Below are 21,655 nucleotides of genomic sequence, written 5' to 3'. Positions count from 1 at the left end.
CGAGAGTGAATATTATATTGTTAATCTAGTTAAATTTCGTATATATTATTTTCTAGATAGCAAATCATACCAAATTAAAGAAAAATCAATTTATCAATAATTGAATCATTTGAGCTAATTTTTCGATGTGAAACGACCATTTGTTTTAGCACGACCATCTCTCCTAAGTGGAAATTAACACGAGCCAAATTAAAAACCGACATCTATATAACAAGTATATATAAAATCAAGTAAATCAAGTGTGACACATCGCCAGTTCCTAGTCACATTACGCAACTAAAATTAAAAAAAATCGCAACTCTCAAAGTATCACCGCTCCAAAATTCTCATGGACCTCAACACCAAAACGACACGTGTAACGTCTTCTTCCCACACTCTTCTTATAAATATTCCTCCACCATCTCCGAACTCCTCAGAAACCCTCATCATCGGACTCTCCTCTCTCTCCGACCAATAATCATAGAAGAAGACAGTCATCTGATTATTTTAAACACTAGATCTTCTTAATAACATCTCCATCTCCGATTTCAAGGTAATTTTTTCTGATTCAAAAACACATTATTGTAGTTTTTTTTTCCTGTATTTTTTGTATTCTTTTTGTGTTTTCTGATTGGAAGTGGTGTTTTTTGTTTTTGAAAATGAATAGATGGTGTCGGATGCAAGTAAGAAGAGAGAGGCGCAGAAGAAGGCAGCCGCAGCTGCCAAGAGAAGTGGCAAGTCTAAGGCGGCGGCGATGAAAGCGGCGGCGGCTGCAACAGCTTCTCCGGCGGAGAGCAACAGTGTGGATGATTTAACGAATGGTGTAGGGGAAATTCATTTATCTGATCGGACTTGTACCGGTGTTTTGTGTTCACATCCACTTTCCAGAGATATTCGGGTTAGTTTCTTTTGATCTATTTATTTATTTATTTATTTCTGGAATTAAGGTCCAAATTCGTAATTGTACTTTTGAGTTTTCGCTCTTCGATATGTTACTCTGTAAGAACCGAAAAATCTTATTTTGATTAATTAATTAGTATTATTGTTTGTAGTGGTAGCAGTGTTGTCATAGGGGAAAAGCTCATAATGGTAGAAAATGTAACTATAACACAGACATTTATATGGTTTAGGAATTGAAAGTAATCCAAAATAATAAAAGTTGGGGAGCTGAAAATATATGAAGTAGGAACCATTTCAATCAATTTCTGAAAATAAGATGCTATCGTTCTCTCTATCCAAGTTGTTTGGTCCTATTATCATCTTATTTGGTGAGTCAAAAAATAAATTTCTTTCACTGCGAGGTTACAAAAACAAATTAATCATTTCAAATATAAATAAGTTTACTTTGTCATTCTTTTATATAGTTTCTTGTATCTTGACATTATTTAGAAATGGCGAAATACATAAATAGCCCCTCCAAGTTGTCCACAATGGTCATTTGAACACCTCAACTGACCTATTTATCAAGTAGACACCTCAAATTATTTTTCAGTGTATCTCTTAAACCCTTCAAAGTGACATGGCAAAATGTGTGTACTACACTCGCGTTGCAGCAAGTGAAGCTTTCAAAATTGTATTTATTTCTTTTCTTTTTTTAATTTAACTGGTGGAGCCCATTTTCCTCACTCTTTCTTCTCCAAAATTTTCTTCCGCTATTCACTGTACCTTAACCCACCATTCTCAACACCACAACTTTACCATGATAGTGAATGTGCAAAACAATAGAAGCCATTGAAAACAGTAGAAATTCAATGCACAAGTTATTTTCATCCATTCCTCTTCAGCCAATCCCAAGAGGCAAAAATTGGTGGTGAAACAGTGGTGTCTTCAGTTGCAATTAATGGAGCTCGCCGGATTAGATTTTCCGGCAAAAATCCGTCTAGCAAATAAGGTCAACGAACAACGACGCTACTGCCACGGTTACATCGGCTACTTCTAAAACCCGACTCAGAAGCAAAAACAACAGACCCCAGAAATTCAAAATTTTGCAGCAACATGGACGATAAACACGAAGTGGTTCATGATTGTTGCCGGCGGTCATGGCTGTTGCCGGCGTCCATGGCTATTACCGGCGTCAGTGGCTGTTTGGAAACGGCTGAAGGCACTTCGAGGAGCAAAGGGCCGTTTGGACAGAAGCAGTGGCCGCCTTGGAGAGGAGGTTGGACGACTGGAATTCTTAGGGGGATTAGGGTCTGCTCTTGGTTGAAGAAGAAGAGGGGGCGGCTGGGAGGGGTCTAGGTCTCTAGGGTTTATTTATTATTATTGCTTTTTTTTTTTGTTTTATAATAGGTGGCAAATTTTTTAATTAAAATTACACATGACATTTTCTCATTTGTTCGTTTGACATGAATCCGAGAGTGTATTTCATGCGAGGTGGGTTGATGAGGTCGGGTGTTTAATTGACCTGCTTTATTGAAGGCTTGAAGTGTCCAACTGAAAATGGGGTCAGTTGAGGTGTCTGACTGACCGTTGAGGACAACTTGAAGGGGCCGTTTATGTATTTCGCCTTTAGAAATAGATGGATGTACAAATTCATGCCCAAAAATAGATGGGTTGATTCTTTTCTTTTGGACGAGGAAGTAGGTTTTATTATTTCTTTTTATTTTGGATCTAGTTACTTGTTTTCTTATACTACAAGATTTCTAACTTTTTTCTTGATCAATAACACACTTAATGGTTGCTGAACAATTAAATATCACTTGCCAGTTCTATATTCTTTAATGCCAGAGGAGTGTATATGACTGTTAAGCGCTGCCAAGCTCTATAGCTTGTCGCTGGTTGAGAGGGCCCCTAAGAGGATGTTAAAATTGTTGCAAGAGGGAGTTAAAATTGTTCACACATCTCTCTTTTAGTAAGGAAAAGAGGAAATGTGTTGTTTTGGATAAATGTTACTTGAATATCAATTAAAAATAAAGACTTTGATTCTGCCTGTAAATGTAGGGTGTGCGCGAAAAGAGGAAATGTGCTGTTTTGGATAAATGTTACTTGAATGTCAATTAAAAATAAAGACTTTGATTCTGCCTGTAAATGTAGGGTGTGCGCGAAAAGAGGAAATGTGTTGTTTTGGATAAATGTTACTTGAATATCAATAAAAAATAAAGACTTTGATTCTGCCTGTAAATGTAGGGTGTGCGCTTGCTCCTTTCTTTCTAATTTCAATTTGGTTTCTGTTGCTTCTGCTTTTCCGGACTCCTAATTGATTGCTTCAAGTTAACACTTAAATTTTGAGAAATTGTCATATTACTGCCAATCAGAAATTATGTTACTGCCAATCAGAAATTATCTTTAGTATTTGAGTAATAAATCTAAAAAGTGTTTTTGAACAAAAAACGAAGTGCAAGACTGGCCAAAATACCCAAAAATCTTAAAACAACCAAACTGAATTATGAACACACCAATGCCTGGTCATGATGTTTTTGCAATACATTCTTTTAATGCTTAATGAATGGAACTCTTGGTTCTACTCTTCAAGAGATGACTGAAAGATTTAGTGATTGATGTGGCTTTGTTGCAAGATTGAGAAATTAATATCAAGTAAAGAACAGTATATTTGCTCAATGATGCTCTCTGGTTTTGTGTGTACGGAGTTTGTATCCATTTTTGTTAATCATGACAACTTGCCCATTCATAGACCTTATGGTGTCTTGTGACAGGGACATCTTTTTTTTTTAAAAAAAAAAAAAAAAAATTCATGGTTTTGTGTCCTGTCGTTGTACGTCACTGCAAGCTTGTGACATTTATGAGGCTTTGATTGTTTGTTTCCTTGATTCCCTTTGCATTCGAACAGTCACTTTACTTGGGTGTTATTGAAGAGTGTGATATTCCGACTATTGGTACATCAATCAGTCAATAGCTGAAGCTATCCCATATTTACTTAGAATGGTCTTGATTGGTGAAGTTGCATATAGCTGTCATTACTCATGAACAAGAAGCATACATATTTATGTTTTTGGACTAACTATGACTAAGAAAAAAAATTATTACCTACAGGGAGTTCTCTCTTTCATGCAATGACCTAAATTTTTTTATTTATTCTGATACTCTTTGTTTGCAGATAGAATCTTTATCACTTACTTTCCATGGGCATGATTTAATAGTTGATTCTGAACTGGAGCTCAACTATGGAAGGTACGGTTAATCATCTCTTTGTATGGCTGTTTCTCAGTAGAGCTGATAGCTGATGGTCAAATTCTATGATCTTAATTTCACAGACGATACGGTTTGCTTGGGCTTAATGGCTGTGGAAAGTCTACTCTTCTTGCTGCTATAGGATGTCGTGAACTTCCCATCCCAGATCATATGGATATCTTTCATCTAACACGTGAGATTGAAGCCTCTGACATGTCCTCACTTCAAGCTGTTATTAGTTGCGATGAAGAGAGGTTGAGATTGGAGAAAGAAGTTGAAGTCCTGGCTGCACAGGTATTGTGCCATGAGTAATATATTACATTCCATTCCATCGGCTTGATCTTTTTTTTTTGGGCAAATGTGATGATTTGTTTTATGTCTATCTTTAGGATGATGGTGGCGGAGAGCAACTTGAACGAATCTATGAGCGTTTGGAAGCTTTGGATGCATCAACCGCTGAGAAGCGTGCAGCTGAGATCTTGTTTGGTCTTGGATTTACCAAGCAAATGCAAGAAAAGAAAACACGAGATTTTTCTGGTGGATGGAGGATGAGGATTGCTCTTGCTCGGGCCCTGTTTATGAATCCGACCATTTTGTTGCTTGATGAACCCACAAATCATCTTGGTAATCTTCTGATGCATTTTCATAGTATATCAGATAGTTGCGACATTATTGGTTTTTTGAGTATCTGGACATAGTTAATTTTCTTTCAGGAAGAATACATACTATGAAAACAGATATTGCAGATTTTATATGGGACCTTAAATATTAATTTCGCACTCTTGTTACAGCATTTTTCCTGGTGTTTTTTTTGTTTCCCTCTGCTAAGTAGTTAGGTGAAGTTCATCTTAACTGAAAGGAAATACAGAGATATTATAGTATCTTCTTGTTTTTATTGCACATGGATCTAATGAAGGTGTGCTAGATTCTTCATTTACTGATTTTTAGATTTCACATGCTTATGATCATTTTCTCCTGAATGCAGACCTAGAGGCTTGCGTGTGGTTAGAAGAAACCCTGAAGAAGTTTGACCGCATTCTGGTTGTTGTTTCACACTCACAAGATTTTCTAAATGGTGTGTGCACTAACATCATCCATATGCAAAATAAGAAGTTGAAGCTCTATACGGGTAATTATGATCAATATGTCCAAACCCGTGAGGAGCTGGAAGAGAATCAGATGAAACAGTACAGATGGGAGCAGGAGCAGATTGCTTCGATGAAGGAATACATTGCTCGTTTTGGACATGGATCAGCCAAACTAGCCCGTCAAGCACAAAGCAAAGAGAAAACACTGGCTAAGATGGAGCGTGGAGGGCTAACAGAGAAGGTGGTGAAGGACAAGGTCCTGGTCTTCCGGTTTCCTGATGTTGGCAAACTCCCCCCTCCTGTTCTGCAGTTTGTGGAAGTGACATTTGGCTACACACCTGATAATCTTATTTACAAGAGCCTTGATTTTGGTGTAGACCTTGATTCAAGGGTAGCACTGGTGGGACCTAACGGAGCTGGAAAGAGCACGCTGCTTAAGCTGATGACAGGGGATTTAGTTCCCCTTGATGGCATGGTTAGGCGGCATAATCACCTGCGGATTGCACAGTTCCACCAGCATTTGGCTGAGAAGCTTGACATGGAAATGTCTGCTCTCCAATATATGATAAAAGAGTATCCTGGGAATGAGGAGGAGAAGATGAGAGCAGCAATTGGGAGGTTTGGTCTTACTGGTAAAGCTCAAGTAATGCCTATGAAGAACTTGTCAGACGGTCAACGAAGCAGGGTGATATTCGGGTGGTTAGCTTTTAGGCAACCTCACATGCTGCTGTTGGATGAGCCGACCAACCATCTTGATATTGAGACTATTGACTCACTTGCCGAGGCTTTGAATGAATGGGATGGTGGCATGGTTCTTGTTAGTCATGATTTCAGGCTCATAAACCAGGTTGCCCACGAGATATGGGTATGTGAAAATCAAACTGTGACACGGTGGGAGGGTGACATTATGGACTTCAAGCTACATTTGAAGTTGAGGGCCGGATTAGGTGATTAAAGCAGACATTCCAAAGTTTTGGGTATTACTAGCAAGTGAAATATGGCTGCTTCTCCTGGCTAATAGTGTAGTCTGAAGAGAAATTGGTCAACATCAGCTGCTAGCAACGTTAGTGACACCATGCCAGCTGAATACCTTAGAGAGGAAGCGATCGTGGTCACCGTATGACTGGACTGGCTGATGTTTAGCTTGGTGCAATATTTTTGTTGTCCAAATCATTCTGGCCTTTCTCCAATATCAAAAGTCATTAACCGGGAGGAGAAATAGCAGCCAAATTGATGCCTTACATTAAACATGACCTTGTTTTGTTATCTACGTTATATCATAGATATATTGTACTTCAGATTTTGGAACTTTACTACTATTATGATCTATGAATTTACCTTTTTATTTTAAGTGCACTTTATATGCTTGCCAGATATGTCTTCAAGATGGTCTTTTTGACGTAAACCGAGTGGTGCTTGACTGTTTTACCTGCAAAGATACTTTGTCATAGTTTTTAGTAGCCTGCTGAATAGGAACTCCATTTTTGTAGTATTTACGCTTTAGGTGACATCGCACTCACTGCTGGAGCTCTATGTCCGCCACAATAGAAGCTGTTATATTGACCTAGTCATAAACATTACTGGTAATTATATCTTCTTATAATCGAATATTGAAACTAATACAATTCCTGTGTATTTTGTACTTGGGAAGAATGAAAGATTGCGTGAGAAGGACTCATGTAGCTTTCATTGCAAAATGACAAGCTAAAACTCCGTTTTCTGATTAGGATTGTAAATATTACGCTGGAAAAACCAACTTCAACGATGGGCCTTAGCTCTAAGAACAAAAGAAAAAAGATTCGAAGGAGAATTAATAAAATATTTTTTTTATATTATTAGTGTAATTTAACAGGTGAGGTGATATATAACGGATTATTATAATTTTACCAAGTTACCAATTAATAATTGCCATAAGAATTTACTTGTAATACCTTAAACAATTCGTAAATGTCACATTAAAGAAAATGTATTTGAAATTTTCAAAATAATAATAATATCATAAAATAGGAAAGAACTAAATTTTCATAATGTGATGGAACAACATAATATGCTGGAAGTTTGTACGCAAGATCTTCATAGTCCAACATATTATGCTGGAAGTTTGTACGCAAGATCTTCATAGTCCAACATATTATGCTGGAATTTTCTGTGTGTTGGAGTTCCAGCATAAGAGTTCCATAATCCAGCATATTATGCTAGAACTTTCGTTGTTTCAACAAAATATTGACTATTTTTTAATGACTTTGCAAACATTTGGTATTTTTATTACTAGTCGGAAAATTGGCTAACCCACACTATTTTTCGCAATAATTTGCCAATTTCTATCTTTTCCCTTTAGATCTAGTCACTGTCATTCTCAAAATTTTAAGTAGTCATGTTTTTAATCGAGTCTTCGGTGACGACTCATCTCCCACAAATTCTCTCCTTCTTCTCCTCCTCGTTCTTCTCCTCCTACCCTCACCTATTTCTCCTACGAGTTTTTCTTAAGTGTCTTCGTTTATTATTTCATTACTTAGCATAAGAACTTCACATTTTATTTTTTCTCGACTGACTATCAATTACCCAATCGCTGACAATGTCAAATCATCAATTAGTCGGAGCTAAAAAATAGATGTCTAAAATGAAAATGAAGTCAAATATAAGGGTCACAGTCGTAGGAGCAATTACTGTTTTAAAAGTAAAGGAATGGGGTTGTGAACAACCAGAAACATAAGTGGATCCCGCAAGCTTATTTTTGAGGAAAAAATGCTTGGCCAAGCTTTTGGAAGGAAAAAAAGTGCTTTTGAGGAGAAACAGAAGCAGTTTTGGAGAAGCAGAAAAAAATAGTTTCTCTCCAAAAGTACTTTTTTGAGAAGCACTTTTGAGAAAAATACACTTAGAATCAGTTTTTTAAAGCTTGGCCAAACACTAATTGCTGCTGAAAATTGTTTTTCAAACTAATTAGCCAAACACAAACTGCTTCTCACCAAAAGTACTTTTGAAAGAAAGCATTTCTCCTGATTTTTGCAGCTTGGCCAAACGGGCGATTAAGCAGCCAAGTCTGCCACATTAAATGAGAAGGGATTATTCAGTTTTCAAATAAAAAATTTCTCATTCACACTCCTCTCCATAAAAGCAACTCAATAGCCTGTGGAGGATGGCCCTAACTTTGCCTAACATCACAATAATTGAAAATTTGGGCGTTATATACATGAAGGGGATTAAGGTGGGAAGAGAGGGGGAAAAGCGATATTTATTTATATAAAAGAGAAAAGCATAGGGGAGATAATTCTTGTCAACGTATCTTAATTGGTCTGCGTATCAATTTCTCAACTTGTATGAATCCATTCTTGTTCAAATTAATGTGACGAGTAGGGGTGTACAACGGAAACCGACAAACCGTACCAATTCAATAATCCGAGTTAAATCGAGAAAAAAAAATCCGACTATGGTTTAGTTTGATTTGATTTGGTGTTGGAAAAAAATCCGACCATAATTGGTCTGGTTTGGTTTTAACTAAAGAAAGTCAAACCGAAACCAAACCAACCCGACATTACATATATAGAAATTTTAGATTTATTTAATATATAAATATACTTATTGTGATATAATTTATAAATATTTCTTAAACTTTTTCATAATTTTAGAGAAAATGCATAATTACCCCCTGACTTATACCCGTATTCCCAACTACACACTTTTTCTTTGCGGGAATCTTATTACAACCCTAAACTTATTTTAAATGGAATTATTTGCACCCTCAACGCTGACGTGACAGAGTGTGTGTATTTCACTCTCCCAAAGGAGAGGGAGAGTGAAAAGCAAGAAAAAATGATTTTCAGATTCTTTTTTATTCTTTTTTACCATTTTTTCTTACTTTTTTTCCTTTTCCTTTTCCTTTTTCTTTGCCTTTTTTCTTTTAGTTTTTTTTTTCCGTTTCTTCTCTAATTCAGGCGGATATTCATTCACCAACGACTTTGTCTAACCGTTTTTCTTCCATTTTTTCTTTTCACACACAAATTAAACTCTCAAAAAGATCATAAGCAAAGTAAAATACACTCAGATTTGGGGAAAAAAACTCATCATATAAAACAAAACACACTTAGATCGGGATAAAAATCTGTCGCCGAGAAAAAAAATCGCCGAAAAAATGATGTTTGTGAAATTCCGACGACCATCATTTTATGTCGTCGATGACCAAAACAAAAATAAAGAGAATGAAATAACCAAAAAAAACTGAAATAATAAGAAATAAGAAAAAAGGATAAGAAAAAGAAGAAAGAATAAAAAAAGTACTAAAAATACATGTGGGGGCGCGTGTAGCTCATCACTTGCCAAGAGTTTGGTTGTCAGCGTTAAGGGTGCAAATAATTTCATTTAAAATAAGTTTATGGGGGTAATAGGATTTCCGCAAAGAAAAAATGTGTAGTTGAAAATTCAGGTATAGGTCAGGGGGTACTTATGCATTTTTCCATAATTTTATCTTTTTAAGATATTATTTCAAGGTTGGACTTAGAACTTTTGAATGTTCCAATAAGTTTATAGCCATTAATATTAGCAACTTAAATAATGCTAACAAAAGCCCAAACCAAAATCAAATCAATACTAATGCTAACAAAAGACATTCAATTCAATAATACGAACGACGATGTATTGCATATCTATTTTTTGTTTTGCAATAATTTAGATAAAAATGCATAGCCTATTTTCTTTAGCATAACCTATGCATGACTTAGTACTTTTAGATTATGTTTATTTTTATTATGACTTTTTAATTAGCAATATTTATATTACATAATTTTATTGTCTTTATTGTTGAATATTTTAGGATAATGCCATGACACATCTCATATTATGTATTATTTTTTTGAAAAATACCTTATATAGTTGTATCTTACTAGGATTAAAGAAATATTTTGAGCACAAGTTATATGTTTTGTGCTATGAAGATTTTACCGAAAAAACCCTGAAAAAACCCAAAAAACCCGAAAACCCGAGATTGAAAACCCCCAAGTTTTATTGGTTTGGTTTGGTCTTTAGATTTAATAACCCGACCCAATTAGTTTAGTTTGGTAATTGCAAAATTCGAACCAACCCGACCTATGTACACCCCTAGTCACGAGAATAGATTTGTCTATTTTCACAAAAAAAAAATGGCTGGACTTTGAAAAACAAAAAATGAAACATTAAGAAACTACAAAATACACTCTCCGTTCACTTTTACTTGTCCACTATGATTTTTGCACACCCTTTAAAAAATAATAAATGAAGTACATAATTTACCACGATACCCAAATTGGCTGATGCGTATTTTTAACGAAAAAGGGTTAAAAATGCCCCTAAACTATTGGAAAATGTTTGAAAATATTCTTCATCCACCTATTGGGCTAAAAATACCCCTCCATCCACCTTTTTGGTTCACTTATGTCATTTGACCTTTAGGTCAATGGTGAATTAAAAATAATAATTATTTAAAATCCACGTGGCAATTTCTTATTGGTCGAAATTAAAATATCTAACCTATTAGAAAGACCCACCTATATCTACCCGTTTTTGAACTAATCCGCCCCAAACGCTAACCCGACCTGAATAAAAAGTTCAACTAAAAAAAACGCCCCAAATGCTTACTTGCCAATCTCTGCCATGTTAGATGACTGTATGAGAGAGTACGTGGAATGGGTGAATAGCAAGACAAGTTGCAAAATGATAAATGTAAAGAACATCACAATATATTTATATATGTTCGGCTCAAATGTTGTGGTTTTTGCACTTGTCGAAGCCATGGCGATATTTTGACTCACTCACCCCCAACGTTTCAACAGCACAAGCACTCTCCTGTTCACCCTTTACTCCTTGAGATAACAAATAGCTCTAACAAGTGTGCATAGAATGTAAAGCTCTAAAACATCTAACCTTCTCCTTCTTCTTGTATTAATAGGTTAGATGTTTTAATTTCGATCAATAAGAAGTTGTCACATGAAATTTAAATAATAATTATTCTTAATTCATCATTAACCTAACGGTCAAAAGGCATATTTGAGAAATGATTTGAAATGAGTAATTAATACCGTATATATGATAGGAAAAAGAAAATTATCTTCTTTTAATATGCTAAAAGTAACAAGTAAACTGAAAATTTATTTTTAAAATACTAGATAAGTAAAAGTGAACGAAAGAAGTACGAGACAAAATGCAATATTATGGCTGGATTTAATTCTAAGGTGCTTCATGTCCAAAGTCCAAACACAAGTTGATCAACTTCCGAATATTCTTTTTCAATTCAAATACTATTTTTTCAAATATCAACCAATTCAGGTCTAAACACCTAAGCTTCTTGTGCATCGGCCTTAAAACTTCAAATTCTATAATCTTTTGACATAATTAATTTTCCATCATCTAATATTGGAAGTATATTCATTGTTCAAATATTTTTACTCCCCACACTATTTGTTGGCTTGTACATGTACCTTGTTTCTTGATTTTCTTAACTTCTCGTACTTGTACCGATTTGTACGCTAATTATACCCCTTTTCTTTTGAATTGTATATGAATATTCATCTTATACATAGGTCACTTGTTATTAACGTATCAATGTTGCATACATTAACAGCTATTAATCTTGAATTTCTTTTGCTTCTAGATTTTACAAGTTTTCTTGCATAGAATAGTACTTCATTAATCTTAGTGATATCAAATTTGTTAATTAAGCAATTTATTCAATAATCTCTAATGATGTTTAGTTTACAATGATCTACAATATGCACTAGTTAATAGTCTATCTCTTTTACCCTTTTAAGGGGTATGCTTTTCCGCTGTATATGGTCTTCCTCGAACAAAAGGTTATATAGTGGCTCAATATATTAAAAAGACAAAAAAAAAGTGGTGGCAAAAGGAAAGGATTTCAGAATAGTGGCAATGACAAGTGAGTATAGCCAGTAAAATGAAAGTTTTTGGCTGAAAATTTTAACCATTTACAGGACTTCTGAAATTTTTTAAAGAGAAAATCTCACTTTATACCCATTAATCCTAAATTATTTACCTTTTAATGCTCAGACTCAAATTATTTATTATTCCTACCTATGGGGCCCAAATTATTTACCCGGTTTTTTCCTTGCCAACCATCTTTCTTTCTTCTATCGTCCAGTTTATGCATTAGAAAACTGCTCTTTTCTTGAAATTTTATGACAGATTTTGTTTTCAAGAATTCAAAATTTATTGTACAGAAGCCTGTGACCATTAGGTGAATGGAAACCAAGCAATTCGGTTCACAGCTGTGACCATTAGAAGAATCCACACTGATCTTGGCAAATTCTTTAGAGCTTCAAACATCTCTCCAAAAAACAACAATCCTCCTTTTTTTCCTGATACCCAAGTACTCACTGTTGATGAAATCTTTTTGTGATAACCGTTTTTCATCCACAGTTGTGTAGATTCATTAGTTATTGTTCTTTGATGTGTAGATTGTACTTTTGATGCTAGTTTTTGGAGATTTATTGTACAAAGATTTAAATCCACCATTGAAGTACCTTGAAGCTTGAAACTCATAACTTGCTTTGTTTGAGTTTTTAATTATTTTGATCCGATCCTGTATGGGTTTGTTTGGAAAGTTGATTGGAGGTTGTAGCTAGAGTTTTGGTCAATTTGGTGGAGATTTTGTAGTAGATTTTAGAAATTTGGGTTGAAATATAGTTGAACCAGAGAAGAAGATGAATTTGTATTGTATACTCAAATAGTATACAAATATACCATTTTAGTATACAATTCATTCCAACTATATACCCTATTAGTATAGCTATATACTATATTGGTATCATATGCTAGTTGAATCATTTTCTGGTTGTATTAGCTCCATTTAATTGGTACAATATTTGATTTTCTTTTAATAATAATAATATAGTACAATATCTTGAAATACCTTATTATATTAATATGTGGTACACTATTTTTTTTATTTTTCTCTTTATGCATGTGTGTTATGTAATAGTAGTATAGTCATATAGTTGACGGGAATTAACTAGTAAATATACCATGTTGGTATAATTATATGCCATATTGGTATCATATGGTAATTGAACATTGTTTTGGTTGTTTTAGCTGCATTTTAAGTGAATTCTATTATGAAATTATTTATATGAACATGAGTTGCAATGCTAGAATTTTTGTGTGCCGATGGACATAAATTATGTGTATTATGTAATAGTTTTTATAGTTATAGGCAATTGTTGGAACAACCCCATACAACTATATACCCTCTTAGTATACAAAATGAGCAAGTTGTCTTATAGTTTTATTGCTACTTATACTTTTAATGTTCTCATACTTTTATTGCATCTTTTAATGTTTTGGTACAGTAGTTTAGTCACAGGTAGTTGTAGCAATATCCCACATCAATGATATACTTTGTTGGTATACATGTATACCATATTGGTATCATATGGTATAGGGATCTTTTATCTTTCCATGTTTTATTATCATTTCTATTTCTACTAGAAGTTTTTTTTGCTACTTATACTTTTGTTGCATTTTTTAATATTTTATTGTCATTTTTATTCTAACTAGTATATATGGAGATTTGGTTGCCGTAGATTATGTTTTCTTGCTCTATAACTGGTTGTATTACTGCTAATGATAGAGTGTGTACTGATATTTATAGGGAAGTAGATCAAGGTTTGCATAGCAATCACGTGTTGATTCTTAGAATATAATTATGTAATTTATGGTGCTTAGCAGCAATCAATGTGATGTTCAGTGAATTAGATCAAGTGACAACTAATATTATTTTAGTTTAATAATTGAATTTAATAAATGAGAAATAAAAAAAAACAGAAGGTCTATTGTACAAGTTATATTAAAAAAAGGTGAACAAATATTTACTATATCAGTTATTTTTTCTTATTGTATAAAAAAATAGTGAAAACGATAAATGAAATTAGATTATGAAGAGAAAAAGAATAAAAAAAAAAGTTAAATGAAATTAGAAAAGGAAAAAAGAAAAAAATAAGAAGAAACCGAGAAAAAAGAAAAGGAGAAAAGAAAAAAAGAAGAAGAAAAGAAGCATAGAAATAAAAAAGGAATTGGAGAATAAAGGAAAAATTCCCCACAAAAATTATTATGGGTAGAAAATATAATTAGTTTATGGGTAGAAAAACAAATGTGTAGGCAATAAATATTTTTGTTTTTGTGGGTAACTGTGTCAAAACCCCTTTTTTTAAATGTTGAAAGTTCAAATAAGTCGATCATCTAGCTTTTGGGTACAATCAATTTTTATTCAAATAATCAAATAAAATAACGCTTAGATATCCACAACAAACCCTAAACCTTCCGATTCAGCATCTGCAGAATGCAGTATCATGCAATTATAATAGGCCAAATAGAACAATTTTTCTTGATTCAATCTAATTAAGAAACAACTGAATAATAGCACTATAAGGCGCTAATTATGACAAACTCATTATCTTATCATACTGAACAACAAAAGGGGTAAAAAGGATTATAGTAAAAGGAGGAGGAAATGAAAAATTAGGAAAAACCGAAAACAAATGGAGTACTAGGAAAAATGTCTTTTGTCCACTGCTAAAATCACTTTCCCCCCTTAAATCGAACTAGAATTCTTTCTCCACACTACTATTATAGCATGTACCATAATACATATTCCACATGCAGGCATGATATACAAATTCACAATCATGGCTACGATAAAGGAAAAAATTAACTGGATTAATATCCTGTACGTTAGATTTTGGAAATGACAGACTCAAACATATAGATGTTCACCATAAGTTTTATATCTTCTTCTTCTTCTTCTTCTAAATGTATTGATCATAAGTATTAAACAGCGCTAGGCCAGTAGAAAGAGTTATGCTACTAAGGTGAGACGAGAGAAGTCGGTATATATAAGCGCCAAAATTCTCTCCATTTCACTTGGCCTGCATGGTACAGTAAGTGCACCTTCATGATCAAAACCATATTCCTCAGCAGCTTGTTCCAATAGCCTCAAAAATGAAGGGTGTGTTAAGCAACTCAATGGAACCACAAATCTCTTCACTTCATCATCTTCCGCCGCAACAACGGCGAAATGCCCTTCCTTCACGTCCTCCGGCACGTCGTTTTCCCACTCGTCGAAATAATCATCGGACGGTAATTTCTTCCCTAATAGAAGACTCTTTTGTACCAATACTTTCAGATTCACTATCCCACTGTTATTTTTCTTCCCTTTTTTTCTACCCTTTGACATAATGATAGAGAAAAATAATAAGTAAAGCTACTAGGGTTTTTTTATTGGCTTTGGTTTATTATGTAGGGGTTTCTTTGGGTGCCTTTTTAAAGCATGTTACGTAGGTTATATATATACTTAGTGTGAGTGCACGAAGGAAGAGTCAGAGATAAGGTTGGTGTTGGCATGGTTGGACTGTCAATTGGTGTAAATATTGTGAGACAAAAGCATGTGAATGAAGTCATGAAGTTTCCTTTCATCTGTGGAACATCTCTTTTAACGTCATATCTACCGCTTCTTCCAATTACATAATAATTGGACATAATTTCAACTTCCCTACCATTCTTAATAAATCACTATTAGTTCCTATTAAAGAACCTACCATTGTACAACAACAACAACAACGACCCAATATAATCCCACAAGTGGGGTTTGGGGAGGGTAATATGTACGCTGACCTTACCCCTACCCCGAAGGATAGAGAGGCTGTTTCCAGGAGACAATGGTACAAAAAAGAAATTAAAAAAATAATCAGTTGTGTATGATTTAGCATTATAAGCTTAAAAATGGATAAACAACAAGCTGAGATAATATTACCTATTTACCATAACTCCGTCTCCAAATATGTATGTGATATAAGAGACAAACTGTTGAGATAATATTTAAAGATACATATTTAAAGCTTAATGTTGTAAATTAATGTGTTCACAGACGGACTAAGATTAGTCTCCACTGCCATACTGTATATAACACTAGTTATACATGTGAGAAATTACATATGCAGCCATGGGATCTATTATAGCACAAATACGAATCAGGAGAATAAAGGAACTGTCACTAGCATCTAGTTTCCAAACAAGAGAATTGTTCTGTGTTTTTAGGATCAAAATTAAAGACTAAACCAAGATAAGTGAGCCGATTTCTTGATCAAACACATGATGATATGAACCTCTTTATGATTTACTTGATTCTTAATAAAGAAGAGTTAGTTGCACTTCAAATTGATTGTCACGAGAGACAATTTTTATCAGTCAATCCTTCTTGGAACTATTGCACAAGTTAATTAGTTGCAGGGTTAGCATACACGGAACATTCTGAGAACCAGATAAGGGTGTCAAATGGGCGGGTTGATATGATTTTTGGCGGATCAATATGGGTTAAGTCAATACATGGGCGGTCAATGACCTGTCCAAAAGTTACTTGAACTGAGAAGGGCTGGGTCAAAATGAACTAAAATTTGGGTCATAGCCCAACCGGCCAAATTCTTGTCAAGTTTAAATTAATATGTGTTGTTTTTTTATAAATCGTTTGATTATCAAATAAAAATTTTTCTTTTGTTAGGGTCATATATAACATATCAAATAAAAAATAAATTATTTTACAGATATTTTAGCAAATTTACTAGTGTTAGAAAATAATACGGAAATTATAAACAAAACGGCTTTAGGGCGTGAAAATAGACTGTACTTAAAGAGTTATCGCATGTATAATGATTTGGGAAAATACAAACGATTCTCTTCGGGATACAACAAAGCCTGTATAATATTTGTGACTCTTTTAGAAAAGATATATTGTTTCACAAAGAGACATATATGTTTATTCGAATTTTAAATTTAAATATATAGTGTACTTAATTGATTATATAATATTTAATATAGTGTCCAAGTTCAGTCTTTGATTATATGATATATTTAAATATATAGTGTACTTAATTGTACACACTTAAAAAATATGTGCCTAAATTAAAGACATGAAAGTAATAAGTGCTAATAAGATTCCAAAAGAGAGACTTTCGATGTGGAAACAATCTCATACTTCCCAAATTCAAAATAACAAACTATCGTGCACCTACAAAGGATCGGACTAATGACATATACGATATTTAAATTCTTGATTGATAGTTGGTTCTCAACCTTAAAAAATGACGAGGGTATCTCGAAACGGGCGTGGGGAGATTACCACCTCGGAATGAAAAAAGTACCGTCTCTTGGAAATATCTGCATTAGTAGGGAAGATTTAAAACAGACTTGACAAGTCAAACGAAAAGTGATTGTACGTGGTATCTCCAAATTAGGGAAAAGAACAAGAAGATTAAAAGAAAGAAGGGGTCAGTATATTCATGTGAAGTTATGTCATCATTAATAACCTTCAAACTTAAGCTCTTATGGAAATGAATAATTCGTTGGAGCAATAACTTTCAAATACTCTGTGAGCAGTGTGAATTTTCACGAAAGAGTTTAAAATATAAAAAAATAAACACGCTAAAATTATATGATAAATAGGGCGGGATAACGAAAGGGAAAAAGTAACCTTAAACCGTCTTTAACTCGCCTTATCATGCACCATTTAACATTTCTTCCTACTTTTTCCATGCCCCCTTGAGTGCTTTTTAAATTATTTTGTGTTTCTTTGTCTCACTTTGCAGTGTTTTATTTTATTTTAGATTTTTTTGTTTTTTTTCCTTTCAGTCATATATTATCTTTGAAAATCGCTAACAATGGAAAACAAAAGATTTTACTAATGCCGGGAAAGAAATCTAGAAAATAGGAATTTAATTAGCTTTTATGCATTAAAATCTTTGGGAATGCCCAAAGCTAAAAAAAAAGGAAAAATACCGCAACGTGAAGGAATTGAACCACCAACCTTTGGGGAGAATTGTATGGGTCAAAATCTGATCACAAGTGGGATATCATTAAAAGGAATGGTAAGGGGTCAACCAAGTCATAGTCGTACCCACTAGGCGTAATAGCAACGAGTATCTCGACCACTGTCGAGATTGAGCCATTAGAAGGCTTACACGACAGAGCATATGTCGTAATACTTGGGCGAGTAAAGAAGAGTATAGTCATGAAAGGGTACGCTACTTAAAGTCGCATTTGCGAGTTCACATTTGCGATCACAGGTTCGATACCTGCAACTGTGTAAAACACGACTTAGACGGGATTTTGAACTCATTTCTCAAATTTTCAAACCCTAAGCTTCCATAGGCGATTTTCCAAAGAAGAGTTCTTTCCCAAAACATAGGTAAACGATTTCTAATTCATTTCTTTCGATCTATTTCATCTTTTTGCAAGATTTCATCACAAAATCTAGGGATTTTCATGGGAAAATTGGGTGTTTTGGGTAAGATTTAGGAATTTTGAAATTTGGGGATTTAGACCTCAAATTGAGGTCGGATTCCAAAACCAATTGCATATCCGGGCTCGGAGGTGAATGGGTAATCGGGTTTTGGTCCGAACTTCGAGTTTTGACCAAGCGAGCCCTGGGTCGATTTTTGACGTTTTGGGGAAAATGTTGGGAAATCTTTGATTATGCGTTGGAATTGGTCATTTATTGATGTTATTAAGTTAATTATGGCTAGATACGAGTGAATTGATGGTAGAATCGAGAGGTAAAGCGGTGGTTGAGATTTGAAATACCCGTTAGCTTGAGGTAAGTGTTTGGTCTAACCTTGACTTGAGGGATTAGGGATCCCCGACTTATTTGCTATGTGAAATTCCATGTGTGTGGCGTATAGGTATGGTGACGAGTACCTATGCGCCACCAAATTATCATTTTAGCATGCTCCCTTCACTGTTTCCTTATATATTGCTCTCCTGTCTTAATTGCTACTTGATCATAAATATTTTCATGTCTAATTGCTTCATATTAACTGTTGTTTTCTTTACCGAAGTATTTATTCGTTTCATGATTTCGTTTTATTACCCTTTTAGCTTATATTGGTTTATTGGTGCTTCATGGTATACTTTTGTTGGTCTCGCTGTGTAGTTTTAACTGGTAAAGTTTCATAAACGTTGTGATATTCCATTGTGTGGATCGAGGTATAAGTGTTGTGGAGGATTTGAGTTAACTTTTAAAACACTTGTCTTTATTTTTATAATTGGTGCTGATATATATATTGGGATCGGGTTGCACGCCGCAACAGGAGAAATAAGGGTGAATGTGATTGTCTGGTGGGATCGGGTTGCACGCCGCAACAAGGAATAATAAGGGTAGATAGGTGGAATCGGGTTGCGCGCCGCAACATAAGGAATAGTGTGATATGTGTTGAGGAGTAATAAGGGTGGACTGGTGGGATTGGGTTGCACGCTGAAACAAGGAGTAATAAGGGTGAATATTGATACTGTTACTGTTTATAGGGTGGGATCGGGATGCACGCCGTATCCGTTATTGTTTTAGTATTCATTTCTACTGAAGTTCATTACTGAGATGTTGAAACTCCCTAAGGATTGGTTATAGCTGAGTACTGGTAGAACGATTGGTTTCCGTGGTCACTTAATGCAAATTTATGTTATATTTCATTATGTATTTCCTTTCCGCTTTAGTATAAACTATTGCAGGTTATATATGTTGTGATGCCCCATCGTAGCCTCATCACTACTTCGTCGAGGTTAGGCTCGACACTTACCAGTACATGAGGTCGGTTGTACTGATACTGCACTTTGCACTTCCTGTGCAGATTTCGGAGCTAGTGGCTGATCAGAGTCGAGGTTGCTGCTTTCAGTCTACAAGAGACCCAAGGTAGTCCTGCAGGCGTCCGCAGGCCCTGGCGTCCTCTTCTATCTTTACTGCATTCTGTTTTACTTTTCCCTCCGAGACAGATGTATATTTTTCTTTCAAACCAATATTTGTAGTATTTGTAGACGGTTTGTGAGTTGTGACACCAGTTCTGGGTGGAATTTATTACGGTTTTCGTTATTAGCATAAAGATAATCTTTTAAACTGTGTTCTTCCACATTTATTTCCGCTGATTTACTTTTGTTAAGTGCTAATTATTAAAAGATAAAGGGAAAATGTAAAATATTCTGTAAAGTTGGCTTGCCTAGCGAGTACAATGTTAGGCGCCATCACGGTCCCGACGGTGGGAAATTCAGGTCATGACAGTTGGATAAAGGGGAAAATTGGTAATATATATATATATATATATATATATATATATATATATATATATATAAGAGAAGCAGGCAAGAAGGAGGGGGGTTCACATCCGAGAAAAGAGAGGAACAATGTTATCAAAGATAAGAACAGGAGGGGACCTCCAAAAACAAAGCAAAAGCCTAGATTTTGGTTATAACCCTTCGTAATCATTATTGTTGAATCAATAAATATAGATCTCATAGTTATCAATGACTTTTCCTCTTTTCCTTCTTTGATCTCACAAGTACGGAACATATCCTATTTGACGTACTTACCTTATACACCAGTCTGTACTTCCACCCCTTAGGAAGGGACGATATCTTACTATGTGATTCTTTGAAATAACGGGCATATCCTATCTTATTTTTGTACCCCCACGCACGAGGTGATTTATGAACAAAAGTATGACATGTTTCCCTTATTGTTTGTGCATACCGGACGGGATCAGACTTGGACTCGGTTTTGATATCCCAACGGGCAAGGTAAGTCCAACTCGCGAGAAGCCTAGACACGATTAATAGTGGAGCCGAACACGACTACCAAATCTGAAATCATCATTCGAGTACGAGGCGAAGCGAGCGACCCTACAACGCCATTCGTCCTTCCACCGAATTACTAGGCCAAGGTAACAGGCAATGTCGTTTTGGCTTTCACTTATCACGATCTCTTGTTGGTTCAAAACAGAACACGAGCACTCTCACAAGTATGCGAACAAGGAACGGGCGCCACCAAAACACCCCATGAAAAGGTTTCTTACCATACCGTCTTGCAAGCAATGACCGAGCAAAGCCCTATAAGCCGTACTGTACTACAAATAACAGAAGCAGTTCAGCACAATAAACTCCAATGAAAGCAAAGTTAGGCGAACTAGGACTCACCCATGAAACGCACAGTAATCTCCAGTGAAAGCACAACCAAGCACACCGGAACTCACCCCGACGCACGCATAAACAATACGGCGATGTGTAATGTTCTCCAATAGAAATAATACAACGGTTTACAATTCGACCTCGCTCGAATTAATACTTTTACGGCCACCGGGCATTGTCAAATGGGTTATAATTCAACCTTGCTCGAATTAACACCTTTACAGCCACCGACCATCAGCAAATGGGTTACAATTTGACCTCGCTCGAATTAACACCTTTATGGCCACCGACCATCGTCAAATGGGTTACAATTTGACCTCGCTCGAATTAACACCTTTATGCCCACTGACCATCATCAAATGGTTTACAATTCAACCTCACTCGAATTAACACCTTACGGTCATCGACCACCGTCAAATAAAAGAAAATGTCGACCTCACTCGAATTTACAATGGATTACAATTTTGATCTCTCAAATTCAC

General features: G+C 35.0%; 2 protein-coding genes across 2 annotated transcripts; one reads left to right on the top strand and one right to left on the bottom strand.

Moving 5' to 3' along the window:
• Nucleotides 1-239: 239 nt before the first annotated feature.
• LOC107788495 (ABC transporter F family member 1-like) lies at nucleotides 240-6,546 on the top strand. Its single transcript, XM_016610173.2, has 6 exons — nucleotides 240-532; nucleotides 647-877; nucleotides 4,034-4,107; nucleotides 4,191-4,401; nucleotides 4,497-4,731; nucleotides 5,093-6,546. Exons 2-6 carry the CDS (start codon nucleotides 647-649, stop codon nucleotides 6,148-6,150), a joined length of 1,809 nt encoding a protein of 602 aa, XP_016465659.2. The 5' UTR covers nucleotides 240-532; the 3' UTR covers nucleotides 6,151-6,546.
• Nucleotides 6,547-15,030: 8,484 nt separating this feature from the next.
• On the bottom strand, nucleotides 15,031-15,408 carry LOC107788486 (protein SMALL AUXIN UP-REGULATED RNA 51-like). Its single transcript, XM_016610165.2, has one exon. It carries the CDS (start codon nucleotides 15,406-15,408, stop codon nucleotides 15,031-15,033), a length of 378 nt encoding a protein of 125 aa, XP_016465651.1.
• Nucleotides 15,409-21,655: the final 6,247 nt, after the last annotated feature.

The sequence above is a fragment of the Nicotiana tabacum genome, chromosome 8 (genome assembly GCF_000715075.1).
Source record: "Nicotiana tabacum cultivar K326 chromosome 8, ASM71507v2, whole genome shotgun sequence".
In the NCBI taxonomy this organism is placed as follows: domain Eukaryota; kingdom Viridiplantae; phylum Streptophyta; class Magnoliopsida; order Solanales; family Solanaceae; genus Nicotiana; species Nicotiana tabacum.
Note: the sequence above shows the minus strand (reverse complement) of the source record. Positions and strands in the feature narration are given on the sequence as shown.